A 14895-nucleotide genomic window follows, 5' to 3' on the forward strand; every position below is an offset into this window, starting at 1 on the left:
TTCAGATCCAGCTTCATTACCTTATGTTTCTAAAAACTGAATAGCATCATCTATTTATCAGCCAGTGATCCTATGCTATCCAAAAGCACTCAATTTTATTTCATCCTGTGTCATCCTTATGGACAAGCTGTAAAATGTGATACCATTTACTGGCCCCATCTATTATGTACCAGCTTTAGGGATTAAATTGTTCCTTTTTCTGGAATAGGTCTGTTTGCTATTAAAAATCATACGCAGCATGAAATACACATGGCTGCTCTCTTTAAAAATAAAAAATATTGAAACAGATATGAAAAAGGATCCCTTGGCTTGAATATTGTCTTGCTAGCATCAATATAATATTTTCTATACTTTATAAATGAGATTAAAATAACAAGTAGAAAAACCATACACTTGTTGATTCTGCCTTACTCCATAAAATTCCCCAGTGGCAGTGGTTTCTTTTGCCCAGGTTGGAGTGCATCGTGTCAAGTCTCAGGTTTGATCTCCATGTGGCTCAGTTAGTCTCATTCTGCTTATGGGAAAACAGAGAAAGTGCATTGCAAGCCACAGGAGCCCATGGATGGCATAGAGACTACCACACTAGCTCTACCAAATCATCAAGAAACAGAATATGTTCCATGAGAGGAAGGGATTCACAATATGATGTCGGTAAATGAAGAACAGCATGGTGCATTTAGCCTGGTGTCAGACTAAAACCCAGAATTTATTCCAACTGCACAACTCATATCTTTGAGCTCACATAGCCAGCTATTCCAGAAGGCAATGTGAAGTGAGCTATCCAGTTGTCTAAGTTCATTAGATGACGTGCATCCATTCTTCTGCTGAAATGTTAGAAACAGAAGAAGCCAAGTTGACTTTTTTCTTTTGTTTTATGTTATTTTGGAATTACAAAATTTTGGTTCCCTTCACTAATTGGGGATCAAAATGTACTAATACTACTATTTTCAATCTTTACTGTCATCCGGTTGCATGCTGCTTTGATAGTTCAAAAAGAATGAATCTAGTAAGGCAGCATTATGCCCTCTAGTAATGAAACAATGAAGGTGTGCAAATGAGCATACATCCTTGATGTCTAAGGCTTTGACTAGTGAGTTTCACGGGATCACCCAGGCAACATAAAGTTCGTGTTGTTTTCCCTAACGATACACTTAGTTTATATATCTTAATTCTAGATGTCTAGAATATATTTTTTTAAAAAGTTTTATTATTTCTTAGAAAATTAAACATGCAAAAAGACAGTGGTACCCAAGTCACATTATCTGAACCAATAGGCATGTTCTTCATTTGCAGAATGTACTTTCCATCCATCTTCTTGTTTCTGTTTCTCCTTTCATCAGTCAAAGCTAACATGCTCTCTTGATCTCATCTAGATTCTCACAATCAATTTTATTTCCTGTCCCCAGATTCTATCATTTGCACTCAATCTTTATATACCCCTGACATTCATATTCTTAAGTCAAATCTCTAATTATAAAATTTTATGCCTCCCTCTGTGCAAAATCTGTGTGACCCCATCAACAAAAGTGAAGCTAAACATCATACAAATAATCATATCTCTTTCCCTTCAATCAGAAAAACAGTATTGTACTGATACCTCAGTAGGGGAGTAATAAGTGTCACTATTGTCCCTCTTTCACTTGGGGCATAGTTGCTACACTTGTTTCTATGTTACCTTTTGCAAGTTTCTATTAACTGCTTGGTAGGGCTTTCAAGGTGATATGCTTTTAAGTATTAATTTGAATATGTCATTGATTAATTAATTGGATATTACATTAATGCCACTAAGAATAGCACATTAAAAATAAGATTAAGGATCTATATTCTTAGTCGCACAATAAAAAGATTTTCATGTTGTGTATTAAATATCAGTCTATTAAGTTCAGAAGGCAACAGAAAGACCAGAAGTAGAGCAGAAATTCTGAGTTACATTTCACAGATATTTACCTCTCTCAACCCTATTCTTCTAAAATTCATATCTGGAATTTCCCTCAAAACAATGTGAGATGATGTGGTTAGTAGATGAATAATGAAAGTCTGCTGTATTTATATTAAAATCACTTCTTTGTAGTTGCTCTCAAACAAACATACAGGATTGCTTCATTTTAGTATTAACACAGATGGGCAGGTGAGGTGAGGACTGTCATCTCATATTTCCTTGGTGTGACAAAGTTGGAGGAGGATCCTGCTGTGAGTTCTGCATAAAGTTACAACTGACATAGCCCAAATTGGAACACACATCCCCAGACCCATGTGTTCTCTCCACTGCACCTCCTGAATGATGGATGAATATCTAATAGGTAGATGAAATGATTGGCGACAAGTTGTAGAGCAAAAAACAACTGTGTTAGACATGAATGTTTCTCTTACTCTGGTCTATTTTTAATGCCGTGTCTTTTAAGATACTTTAATTCTGTAAAGTGAAACCAGCTTTACTGGAAATCTAATGCATGTATGAATGTGAAGAATCATCCTTTTGCATTTAGTCTAACTACAAGCACTGAAAAATGAAAGAAAATTGGTAAAAGCTCGGATTTATTTTAAACCACCACTTGTAACACAAGGAAATGGATAAAAGCACAATACCAGTAGTTTTCCTTTTGGCTTAAAATTATGTTTTTTTAAGATGTTATTAAATTATCTTCACATTAATAAACTTAAGTAGTACTTAAACATTTTAAGATAAGACATATTCAGATCAGAAAGATCAAATTATGTTTAAATGTAATGCATATCCATGGAGAATATTACATAAAAAAGTTTAATATACATTATAGTCAGAAGACTCCATCCAAAGTCAGAGAAGTAATATAAATAATAAATTTATTCCGAGGTTTACTTTTAGGGACAGAATCTGTCCCCCAAGATCTATTTTTTAATATATTGAAAAAGAATCTTGAAAAATAATCTCAAATCCAGGAAATGTGACCATGATATTTGTTGAGGTTACAAATTGGTGGTGGCAGGGGGAGGATAACAGACTTTCATCTTCTTTAGTCATTTAATTTTTTCTGCCTTTCAAGCAGCAAATAGGTAATTGACATATTCCTAATCAGCCATGATTTATTAATTGGTAGAAATATCCTACTGAAAGCATGAAATCTATAGAAGAGCCCAATGTATGTTTTTAAAAACTTTATTTTAAAGGAAGCTCAGGAAAACTGAGGCCAGTCACTGTCTGGCTCTAAGAAAAGGTAAATTTTTAGAGTAAAAATGATTTAATTATCTTAAATAAATAATGCTGTCTTATAACCTGTAATGAAAAAGACCCAGGAAACAGTTATCTTCTTCATCTTTACTTCCTATTTTACACCCTGGAAATTTTGGAGTACAGGGCCTATATTGTGGATACAAATTCCTAATTTTTTTTTTAATAGGAGTGAATTTGTTTTGTTTTACTAAAGGAATGCAACTGTACCCTTAGCAGTAACAATTATTCAGCTAAAAAGTGTTCAGTCTTCTGGCTTAATAAGTAGAAGACAGTATGGGATATAGTTTCTATGTATTTTCTTTGGGGAGACAAGACTAATTTGCATGACAGAATATTTACGTAAAGAATATTTAAGTACTAAATTTAATAACACAGAAATAATTATAGTGCTCTGAGACTCTCGTATATTTAATAAGGGGGTATCTCCTTGGACATTGGGGAATTTTTTAGAGATACATCAGTTGTCTATTTGATAGCCATGTCACAAACTTCCTTTCCCTAGGCTTTCCAAAATATTTAACTCAGAAAGGTTTGTGTTCAAAGGAAAAGACAAAACCTAACTGAAAAATTTCCTTCAACTTAGAAACAAGATATAAGAGTTTTTTTTTTTTTTAAACAAACTTGTTCTAAATTATTTTGCAGCCATTTTCTCAGTTGAACTTCTTATTGAAAGACTGTAACTGCCTAACATGCCCAGCCAGGAAACAGAAGGTGACAGTAGCCCCGCTTGTGTGAGGGAGGCTGCCTGACAATGCTGCCATCCTTTCACATGGTTTTATTTAGTTATTACAACTATCTCTCTGTAAATGACATTTAGGATTATTTAAGATTATGTTGTAATCCTTTTAATCCTTAGTGCTTTAAATTTCAGGCTAAACACCAAAGAGCAAACTAGCACTTAGCAGGAATGTTTAAAACATGTGGTTTGAACATAAATCTTTTTATTCACTCTATCCCTGATGAAGACCTAGTGTTGCTGTTAACTAAGAAAACTCGTACCCAGCTCATTATAGCTGAGTTGCTAAAGGTTTCTCAAACTACATCAAACTTGTGACAGTCCTTGACAATGAACATAAATGCAGAATTAAACAAAAGTTAGCAGCAATGGACATTTACCACTTTAACTTAGAATTTGTATGATCTTTTATAAATGTGTACTATCTTTCTGTGTTTGTGTGTGGAAGTGCTTACTCTATTTCCTAAGGTCAAGCTATTAGGTGTGTATACACACAGGTAGGGTATATATACATATGTATATTTGCATATATATTTTATGTATATAAGTATATATATTTTATACATGTATATTCATGTATATATTTTAATATAAATTATAACATCTAATATATACTTTATTATAGAATTCTTTTATTATTTATTGTTAAGAAGTACCAATTAGGCCAAAGAGTGTGCTGTTATAAAATATGCAGATATTCTTAAACTTAGCAAGCGAGCATCATTCTGATTTACTGAAAGTTGTTGAATACCAAAACTTAATAATTAATGTTGTCATTGTTATGTTTCCACATAGCAATCAAATAAGATTCAATCCATGTCAACAGTTTGATAGGATTTCAACTAGGAAGGAAAATTTGGATTTCAATACAAAGAGAAAACAACTCAAACATCCAAACAGCATATATGAACAAATGAAATAAATGAAATCTGTCCATTTTTGGTTGTCACAAATGTGTGCTTCTGAGACTTGCAACATCTCTCAGGCACATACAATTTTTTGTTTGTTTTCCTATTCATTTTAAGTTCAACTTCTCTGCAGACATTGTAATTACATGGCATACAATTGCTAATCCATCAAACTTTTTAAAGACAGATTTCAAATTTTAAAATATTTCTAATTTTGCTCTTCTTTGATTTTCCTTGAACCAAAAATCTCAATAGTCATTTGCTATCTGTAATCTATAATTCATAGACTGAGATTGAACACCAAGCCTAATTCAAACTTGGAATTCTAAAGCTATTTCCAATGTAGCACATCAGCTGAAGCTATGATGGTCTTTTTCAGTCAGGAAGAAACACTTCATTATTCTGCAGGTAATGAAACCATTGCACACATACACTCCAACGTCCAACAATGCCTTAATACCATGTTTTTAAGACATAATCATGTTTACTCTGATCATTTGAGAGTTCGACCAGCTAATGTATCTAATCAAATATTGATGCAAGTCATCTAGATTTAGCTCTCTGGCAAATCCTTTCCGATGCTTTTTTGTTAACAGAACTATAGAAGCTATTTATATTGTTCCTCTCAAAAGGCTTACTCTCATAGTCTGTATCTATGGATATGTATTAGTCAGTTTTACCAAAACTCATGCATTTAGGTGATGAAAAGATTTCAGCACAACAAGGAAACCAAGGGATTCACTCAAAAAGAATGAAACAGAACATGAAACTTGAATCTTTTCTTTTGCTTTGTTATTCACAATATCCTTATGATCACCTCTTGTTTCTCTAAAAGTACAAGACTAAAAAAAAATAAAGCGTCTGTAAGAAGACTGAGGCCCCATGAACTGTTCAATTACATTACAAACAAAACTAGCTGGCAAAATTTTCACCTTCAGAAAGCTACCAAAAGTGAGAATAGTTTTTAATATCTTTGGAAGGATCTACATTCAAAAATATAAAAATCAAGTAGAAAATTGCAACAGGAGGTGATTAGTCATATCCTGAAAAGATTGGGATGATACACACTGTCAATATAGGTGGCTGAAATGTCTATCTGTGCATATAATGTTCATAGTTATATAAAAATATACATAATTTTTTCATCAATATTTTCAGCCCTGTATGCATCAAATATAGCTGACTGTCATCCTCATTTGTGAACTAATTTAACTCTTCATAAGATTAACAGAAGAAACTGAAAAAGGCTGGCTTAGCCCATCTCCAAAGAATTGCTATTGTCCAAGAATAATGTCTATGACAAATTTCAACATCTTTTACAATTTTGGTGATTAGGATGCTAAATTCACAGTACATAATAAGGCTCTACCACTGAGCTTTCCCGGTCTACTTCAGAGCTTCTTATGTTGATCATCTAGGTTGTCATAAGGCTAGAATTATAACCTCTAAACTGTTATTTATGGTAGAATAATAAGAGTAAGAAATTGGGGAAAAGGGGAAGTCACCGATCTATAGTTCCTCCCTTTAAAAGAAAGTTTATTTCTCCTTTTTGATTCTGTAAAGCCACATTTTAGTCACTTTCAGCTTTAGAGCATTGATTTCAGGACAAGCGTGTTTGGTTTTCTTCTATCTTTTCTCTCTCCCTTTTATTTCCTTCCTTCCTTTTTAAATTTTATTTTTAATTGACAAATAATAATTGCATATATTCTCTCACTTTCTTGTTTGATAAAGAATCTCTATACCTAAGCAAAATAAAACTAGAACCAGAAAAGTAATTTATTCTAGAATGTGTTAAAATATTTTATGGACCCAAATTATTTGGATATACCTGAATAGCATCTGGAAAATACAAACCGAACTGGAAACCAGCTTCTTCCCCTCAGTGAGAGTGTCGGTAGAAAATGTCACCTACCTATGCTTCCATAGGACCCAATATTAATTTCAGCAAAGCATTTAAGAGTAGAAGAATTGACTTTTATTCAAGGGCCAACATGCTCTCAGAAGACATTTAATTTAAAAAATAATTATTATAATCTATCTCTCTTCTACTAAATTATATAAATTCTAAAATATATCTAATTACTGGTTACTTTAGAAATATAAAATTAAATTTCATATAAAATAGAACAAAAATCAAACTCCAAGATCTCAAATTATTAATTACCAGATAAATCATGCAAATTAGGTGATTTTGGTAACGTGTGAAATTACATTTTCCAATTTTATCTCTCTCAAGGATTTCATCTGGTTCTTGCCATTCAATCAAATATGATTGTAATTATTAATCAACTTTTTTTTTCAAAAAACTGAAGTAAGCAATATGAAAGAATCTATTTTTTATAGCTGTTCAGCCCTCTCCATTCTTGTAAGTTATACTGGTAAATGTAATTAATGACTGGAAGGCAAGAGTGTCAATGAATGTAAATAGCTTATACTTGGTGAGTCTTAGTTTGTGTGCATCTGAAAATTCTAGATCAAATCTACTTAAGTCAAACATCCCATGTTTGAACTCCAGACATCTATCACATATACTGCAAACTTCAATGACTTTTGTGTGTTTATATTAATCAACGTGCAACATATATTTTGTGTTTAGATAGCAATCAGTCGCCAGAAAAAAAGCAACAAAACCAAAGATTCAACTGGGAAGAGGAGTCGCCTTTCATGACCTTCAGACAACGAGTTCATGTACATGAGCACATCACAAGAAGGTAGTCTTATTTTAGTTACCCAAGAGAGCTCAGATTTAGAGAGAATAGGAATAAATTGAATATATGTAACATTCTTACCTGAAAGACATTCTTTCTGCTCGATTTTTCCTTGGCCCATTCAATGTGTGCTCCACACAAATCCACACTTTCTGGTTTGTGCCCAGTTTTCTGTAATCACAAAAATGAAGTAAGAATAACAGGATGCAACACTGTAGATAGATGTCAGAGAAATAGGGGTTTATTGAGTTAGCAGCTATACATATTTATGATATAATGCCTTTTTTGTTTTCCCCAGGGGAAACCTAATTTGTAGGAATTTTCATTTGGGACCTAATTTTTTTCAATGTCTAAAATTAGAGACTTATTTTTAAAATTATTTAATTAACTATAAACCATAGGAAAAATTAATATCTAGAATACTGATATTTTGAGATGGTATTCTTTAGTAATTTAAGAATAATGAAAGTTTTAAAATCTGCTATTTAGTAATATGGAATATTGCTCTTCAATGTCTAAAGTAACATAAAAGCATGTTAAGTTATATTACTTTTAGACCTAACTGTAAAAGAAAAAATTGATAAATCATAGTGCAATGCAAAAAACTGTTATAGAGATTTAGCTTTGCGACTATAGTAGAGTTGCTTAGAATCTGACTACATCATCTAGAAAATTGAGCAGGTGGATTAATCTCCAATTCCCCTTTCAGGTTTGTGTTTCACATGTTAGCAAATTCAATACATATTTATTAAGTATCAACTATGCCTTTTAGAAATTCACTTTTCAGACTTTAAGACTATACACACAAATATAATTTCATTTGGTAAATTTAACTTAGACCAAAAGGATTAAAATGTGTGCTTCCTATTACACAATTACAATGTGGGTATTACTTAAAAGATGTTTTTTATTTCAATAATTTACAATAATCAATAGGAATATCACCCACATTTGTCTTTTCATATTTTCACTTGATTCAAGTTAATCATACTTATACAACTTTACATTGGCATACCTCCATACCGCCAATTATTTTTTAAAAAGTTTACTAGTTGAGAATTTCTTTACTATTTTTTCAGGAAGTTTCTCCACAGATAAATTTTCTAGGTTTCTCTATAGATTCCATACTTTCTCAAGTCATTGTCCATAAAATACTTCAGAATTTTAGTATATGAAGCTTATAATATTTTTAGCCAATGTTTTTAATATTATGAACATTAGGATAAAACATGAAATTATGAAAGAATGGTAAATATGTTTTAAAAACATATTCTGTCCATGTTTGTTGCCTCTTAGCCATTATATCCAATTCTATAAGTTCAACATAAATAGGCTTTTTCAGAAGCCAGAAATTTGTTTTTTTATGGTAAATTATGAGACTTTTTTCTGGCAACTGAATTTTTTTTTGAAACATTGTATAACTTTCCTACAGGATAAACCCAGCCGGCAGGATAGAATTTGATAGCATATCTACCTTTTTTGTTGTTCTTATTTAGTAACCTCAGGAGAAACCCATCAAAATGAGCCATGCTCTTTAAAGAGATTTTGATCAGTGAAAAGTTTTTATTGTTTCACCCACGCTCTGCCACCCAGGTGATCACTATTTTAGATTTCAAAGCATGATAATGATAGTCTAAGTGATTTATGATGTAGAAAAATTAACAACAACATGCTTCTTATAGATTTAATTACATTAGGGGATACTCAGAACCAACGAAAATAATCATTAAGAGTACGTAACAAAATGGCTTATTTTTCCCATACAGTCAAGTCAGGGGGAAAAAAGGTATAATTATTTTAAGAAGCACTTTTTATGTTCCAGGTACTTACCTACGTACAACAATTATTGATAATTCATTTAGTGTATAACCTCTGTATCATAGAGAGTTTGTGGGCAATTATACAGAAGTCTAAGGCTAATATGAGGAAGATTCCGTATTTTCCTTGCCTCTGGAGTTCTAGGGCCCAGCACTGTGGCTAACACATGGACACAAAATAAGTGTGCAATAAATATTAACCAAATGATTCTGTGAAATCTTACATTCACAACTGTATGAGGTAGGTATTATCATCACTAAGTTGTAGGTAAGAAAACCTGCCAGAATAGTTAGGTAAATTTCCTCAAGGTTACCCAGCTAGAAAAGGAGAGGCCAGGATTTAGATCCAAGCAGTGTCACTGCAGAGACTGTTCTTAACCATGATGCAGCCCTTAAAAATTGAATAGACACTGTGATCATATGCTAAAAACATGTAAGAATTTGGGAAAAGCTATGGCTTTCTCACTAGACTCCAGAATAGACATATTCATCTTGTTTTTGTCCTTCTCAGTTAAACGTGATCTTGCCGTAGGTCCTTTACACCACCTGTTTACCTGGAATACCTCCCAATCTTCACACGGCTGGCTCCTTCTTATCCTTCAGTTCCCAGTTAAATGTCACCTTGTCAGAGGTCTTCTTTGACTGTCTTTTATATAAAAGAGCTGTACTCCAGTACTCCTGGTTACTCTCCATCCCACTACTTGTTTTAATTTCACTGCAGCCCTCCTCCTAACTGAAATTAACATATATATTTTTATATGCTGACTGTCTGTGTTTCCCCCACTAGAATTAATCTCCCTGAGCTAGGGCCTTGTTTGCCTTTTCCTCTACTGTTTTTCCCAATGTATGGAACAGTGCCTGGCACATAGTTGTTGTTCAATGAATATTTGCTGAATTCATGAATGAAGGAAAAATACCAAAATGCAACTAGCTTTTGTGCTTTGGAAGGAAGACTTTAGTGTCTTAAAATTCCCAATTTTACAGCAATTAAGATTTGTATTTTTTTTTAAATGGTTAAGCAGTCTTTGTGATTTGGAAAAGTGAGAAACAGTTCAACGTACTCATATTTGGATTAAATGTGAGATTACACAAAGTCACTCAATTAACATTTATTGCACACCTACTATGTGTCAATGTGTTACCCACTGTGCTGGGCTCCCTGAACTCCAGGGATAAGGGAGATACTGACTCTTCCTTGAAAAATCTCACATTAGCTTTAGATTTCTGTATAATTACCTACAAACTCCATATGCTATAGAGCTAAAGGAAACCTGTGGGTAAAACAGTCTAAGCTTTTACAGTTTTCTCATCATCTGGCTTTGTCAATCTCAAAATGTTCTCATCAGCATCTGTTGTGCTGAATCCTTATTAACCCAATAGGGCTGAGGTTCAAGAGGCCAAAGATGAGACCCAGAGCCAGCAAACAAGATATGGGATTTTAAGGGTTTACATACCGGGGAAAGAGGCCAGTGGTGCCAGGTTGGACAGGAGAAACACCTCACGTACAAGAATGCACCAGCAGCAGCAGCGGGCTCCACAGCCCAGTGGCGGAGGGCTGGGCAGGAAAACCACAACCTCTTGCTACCAGCATGCAGTTTATATAGCATTTTCACTTAAAGCCCTCCCCTTAAGGACCTCCACCTGGCAACCTTCTTCCAACCCAAAACTCAGAGCCTCATTCCCCTGTGCAGCCTGTGATCCACGAGACTGGATGAGGGCTCAGGTGTTCCTCACGGACAAGGAACAAATCTCCAGGTTAGCTGTTCCTGGATTCCCTAGCTTGAAACACACATTCAGGTGTGTCTGCCATAGAGGGTCATTCCAAAGAGATTGTTAAGCTATTGCTATCAGATGTGTTTACCCTACAGCCTCCTAAGGCAAATTCCACAGTACCTGGCACGGGTTTATCACAATCCAAATCCTGTCTGTGGCCATCCTCTCCAGGACCTTGCCCGTCTCTTGCACTCCTTACAATCTCACTCCTTCACCTTGTCTCCACTTCAGTGATTTTCATTCTGCTGCTCATCTGACAGATTCCATTTCTGGAGATTTTCTTATCCCCACCCTGTTACGTGTGTTTCTGATGCTATTAAAATCATTGACCTTTGTGCAATCTCCCAGTCTCTGAATTCCTTCCTGGCTTCACTTCCTTTCATGTCCTATATTCCTGATTCCACAGTCACTTCAACCACCTCCTCCACCTGCCCTCTCCTCCAAGGATATCGCTCTCATCTGCTTGCCCCTCCATAATATTCCCCATATCCCCGAACACTGGAGAAATAACTTTTGACTACTTAGGGTAGCAATATTACAAATAATGTCTACCTTCTTCAGCTGGGCCTTTGACTCTGCTTAAGATACTTTGTATGTGTTCCTAGTCACTTTCTCTTCTTCCTCTTGACACTGCTCTCTGAAAGCTTCAACCCTTATAAGTCCACCCCACGAAATGGTTTGTTCTGACTTCATGGAGATCACAGCCCTTGTGCTGGAACAGTCACAACTCTTCCCACTTTCATACTTAGTCTGTGTAATCCAAATAAACAAATGAATATAAAGTTTAATGATAGCTTCCTCTATTGCACTCTGAAAGCTTAATATTGATTTCTCATTTACTTCTTACAACAATCTTGTGAAAATATTACCATTGCTTTCAACTTATACATGAAGAAACCCAAGCAGAGAGCGGCCAAGTGCTTGACATAAGGTCATGTACTTAGAAAGTGCCTGAGAATTAGAAAGAATCCGAATTTACTTTTATCAGATTCCAAGTTTGAAGTTCTTGATCACAATGGAATCCATGGCCTCCCCTCCACACTCATCTTTTCCTCCTACTAGTTCACCTAAAAATGGCTTTTTCAGGTCCAAGAATAATAATTCACATTTTCCATTTTTTTCCTGTGTCATTTCCCACTTTGTCTTCCAGCCCCAAAATTCTGGGACTGTGACTGGCCCATCTGTCTAATAAACTCCCATGCCTTGGCAGGACAGTGGCCTCTGTGAGTGTCAAAATTACCTGACCTGTCAGTACCATAAAGCACAAAAAGGACTCACAAGGCATGTCCTGCTTTGCCTCAGAGGAAGAGATACTTCTTCTGCCCAAGGCTTATTTATCTCTAGTTCCTAATTTCATCCAGTCTTGTCCCTCATTTCCTGAGTTGCCCAAGAATAAGAATTTCACATTTCGTTCTACTTTCTCCCCCTCAAATAGATTGTGTCCTTCAGCCTCTAACCATGTTCATTACCCGTTTAAAAAAAAAAAAAGAAGAAGAAAAAAAGCAAGCATCAACTCCACACCCTCACTTTTTCTCAATCTCACTTATTTCCTTTCCGTTATTGCCAGATTTGTCCTTCTCCTCAATTCATGTTCTCTGTTTGCTCAGACTCCATTCTCTTCTTCAACACTGCAGTCTGACATTTACTTCCTTCTTTGACTTTTCTAAAATGTCTTAACCATTAAGGTCAACAAAAACAATCTGATGCCTTGTTTCCCATCTGCATCTGACTTGAACTCTGCACTGTTAGATTCCGTTGGCCCTTCTCCTTAGAGCCTTCTTGTTTCTTGGCCATGGAAGCATTTCACCTTTTATACTCTTCCCTTTCAGTTTCTTCCACTGAGTCCTCTTCCTCTTCCCACTTTCTAAATGTTAGTAACCCCAGGTTTAGCGTTCTAGGCCCTCATCATTTCTCCTCACTCATGTGATTCCTATGGGTTTTGGTCTTGCCCCTAGTCTTGTCCCATTACCTGCCATATGTTGACCCCTCAATGGGTGCCTCTGGCCTCCAGCTCCCTCTGATGTGTCAGAATTATATTTTCTACATTACCATGAGAGTGTAGCACAGTCACCTCAGTGAAATCATTATCTTCTTCTCCTACCTGCCTCCTTTTCTCTATTGCTTGTCTTGCTTAATAATCCCTTCACTCACTTCACCTGAAAGTTTCTTAACTCCCTCCTTTCTTTCACCATCCATAATCAAAAGGCACAAAGTCTCGAATTCTGGAATTAGTTCCTTTTTCTCCGTCTCATGACCTTAACCTCAGTAGAGTTCTTATTTTCTCTCGCAAGAATTCTTCTACCTCTTGCCTCTGTGGCCACTCAAAAACCCTTGCAATTCATTCTCTGTATTTTGACCTTTTTTCGTTCAATGTGAGACACAAACCTCACGTTGTTTATTATGGAAAATTTATCTATGGGATAGTGTCCAAATCCCTTGGTAAGGTATACGAGCTCCTTTCTGTCCTCCTCCAACCATCCCTCTCGGTTCTATGCGTTCTCCCATTCTTCACACCAGCTACGCTACATCCGTGGCAGTTTCCAAAATGCAATGTGTTTTCACAACGCCAGACATTTGGGATTTGAGTATGCATTCATTCTTTTCATCTGAAATACATTTATCTCTCTCTTCAATCTACCCTGCTTGCCTACCATCTGCCGTAATCTTGCTCATTTTCATGACACAACTTAAAAAAATAAAAATATCCACAGGGAGAATTTTCCCTCTGCAGGTAGTCACTCACTCCTTCCACCATTTCCCCTACTTTGAAACATACTGTGTTACAACTCTTGTTAGTCACACATTGCTACTCCTTTTTGGTGTGTTTTTTTTCCCCTAGCTATCCAGTAAGAGAATGGGTTTGCCTTATGGTTCTTTATTTTTCCAGAATCTAGCAAAGTGGCCCCAAATAAGTGTTCAACAGTTATTTGTGAACTATTGAAATAATTGAGGAACTGGATAGAGAATGACAATGAAAAATATCTGGATTGATTCCAATGCATTAACAAATAAAAATAAATAATACATTTCAGAATGACAGTTTACAAAGTGAGAAGTACATATGGGATAATATTTCCATTTTATACCAACTTTAAGTAAGAACTGATCATATGGTACAATCAAAGCTAATAGAGATTTAGGGTGAATTCAAAAGTATGACAGATAAAAAAACAAAGTTATTAAGTAATAATAAATATATTCTCTTTAAAAAGAGAAAACTAGAATAAGTAGCTGGAGGATTGTGTAAAAATGGTCCTAATAAGTAGTTCATTTTCACAAAGCTACAGCAGAAAGACCTATGCCTGAAGAGCAGTTTTAGGGAATCGAGATTATTAGAAGAAGAAATTCTCAGTGTTTAAATGTTAAATATTGGAATAAGTAGTTCAGAAAAGTTGTAGAATTTATTTGGAAGACAATCAAGATTTTATTCAAGAAGCCTGAAATTAAAGAATCCTTTAATAGAAAACATTTCCGATTCTACAGCTATAAAACACAAGAAAAAGTCTGCTAATGAACAGCATGATGCCAATGGATCATATTCTACATCATTATAAAAATACACTTTATAAAAAATGACTAAATATGAATTTAAATCTAAGAATGTACACACCATATCTCTTCTGGGGTAAACTTAAAATAGAAATGACTGATTTTTAAAATACTTAAATAGAATTATTTAAGAGTTACTGCTTTTGGACAATAAAACATAAAAGCCTCTTTTTTAGAGGAATGTGAAGTCATT

The 14895-nt window shown here is 34.7% G+C and overlaps 1 protein-coding gene across 1 annotated transcript in view; it reads right to left on the reverse strand.

The window, feature by feature from the left end:
• Nucleotides 1–14895, reverse strand: part of ARHGAP15 (Rho GTPase activating protein 15) — a 639510-nt gene that overhangs the window by 510665 nt on the left and 113950 nt on the right. The window contains exon 6 of the mRNA XM_003822828.5: nt 7645–7734. Within this exon, the coding sequence (XP_003822876.1) occupies nt 7645–7734 (90 nt within the window). The remainder of the gene's footprint in view (nt 1–7644; nt 7735–14895) is intronic.

The sequence above is a fragment of the Pan paniscus genome, chromosome 13 (assembly GCF_029289425.2).
Source record: "Pan paniscus chromosome 13, NHGRI_mPanPan1-v2.0_pri, whole genome shotgun sequence".
NCBI classification, from domain to species: Eukaryota; Metazoa; Chordata; class Mammalia; order Primates; family Hominidae; genus Pan; species Pan paniscus.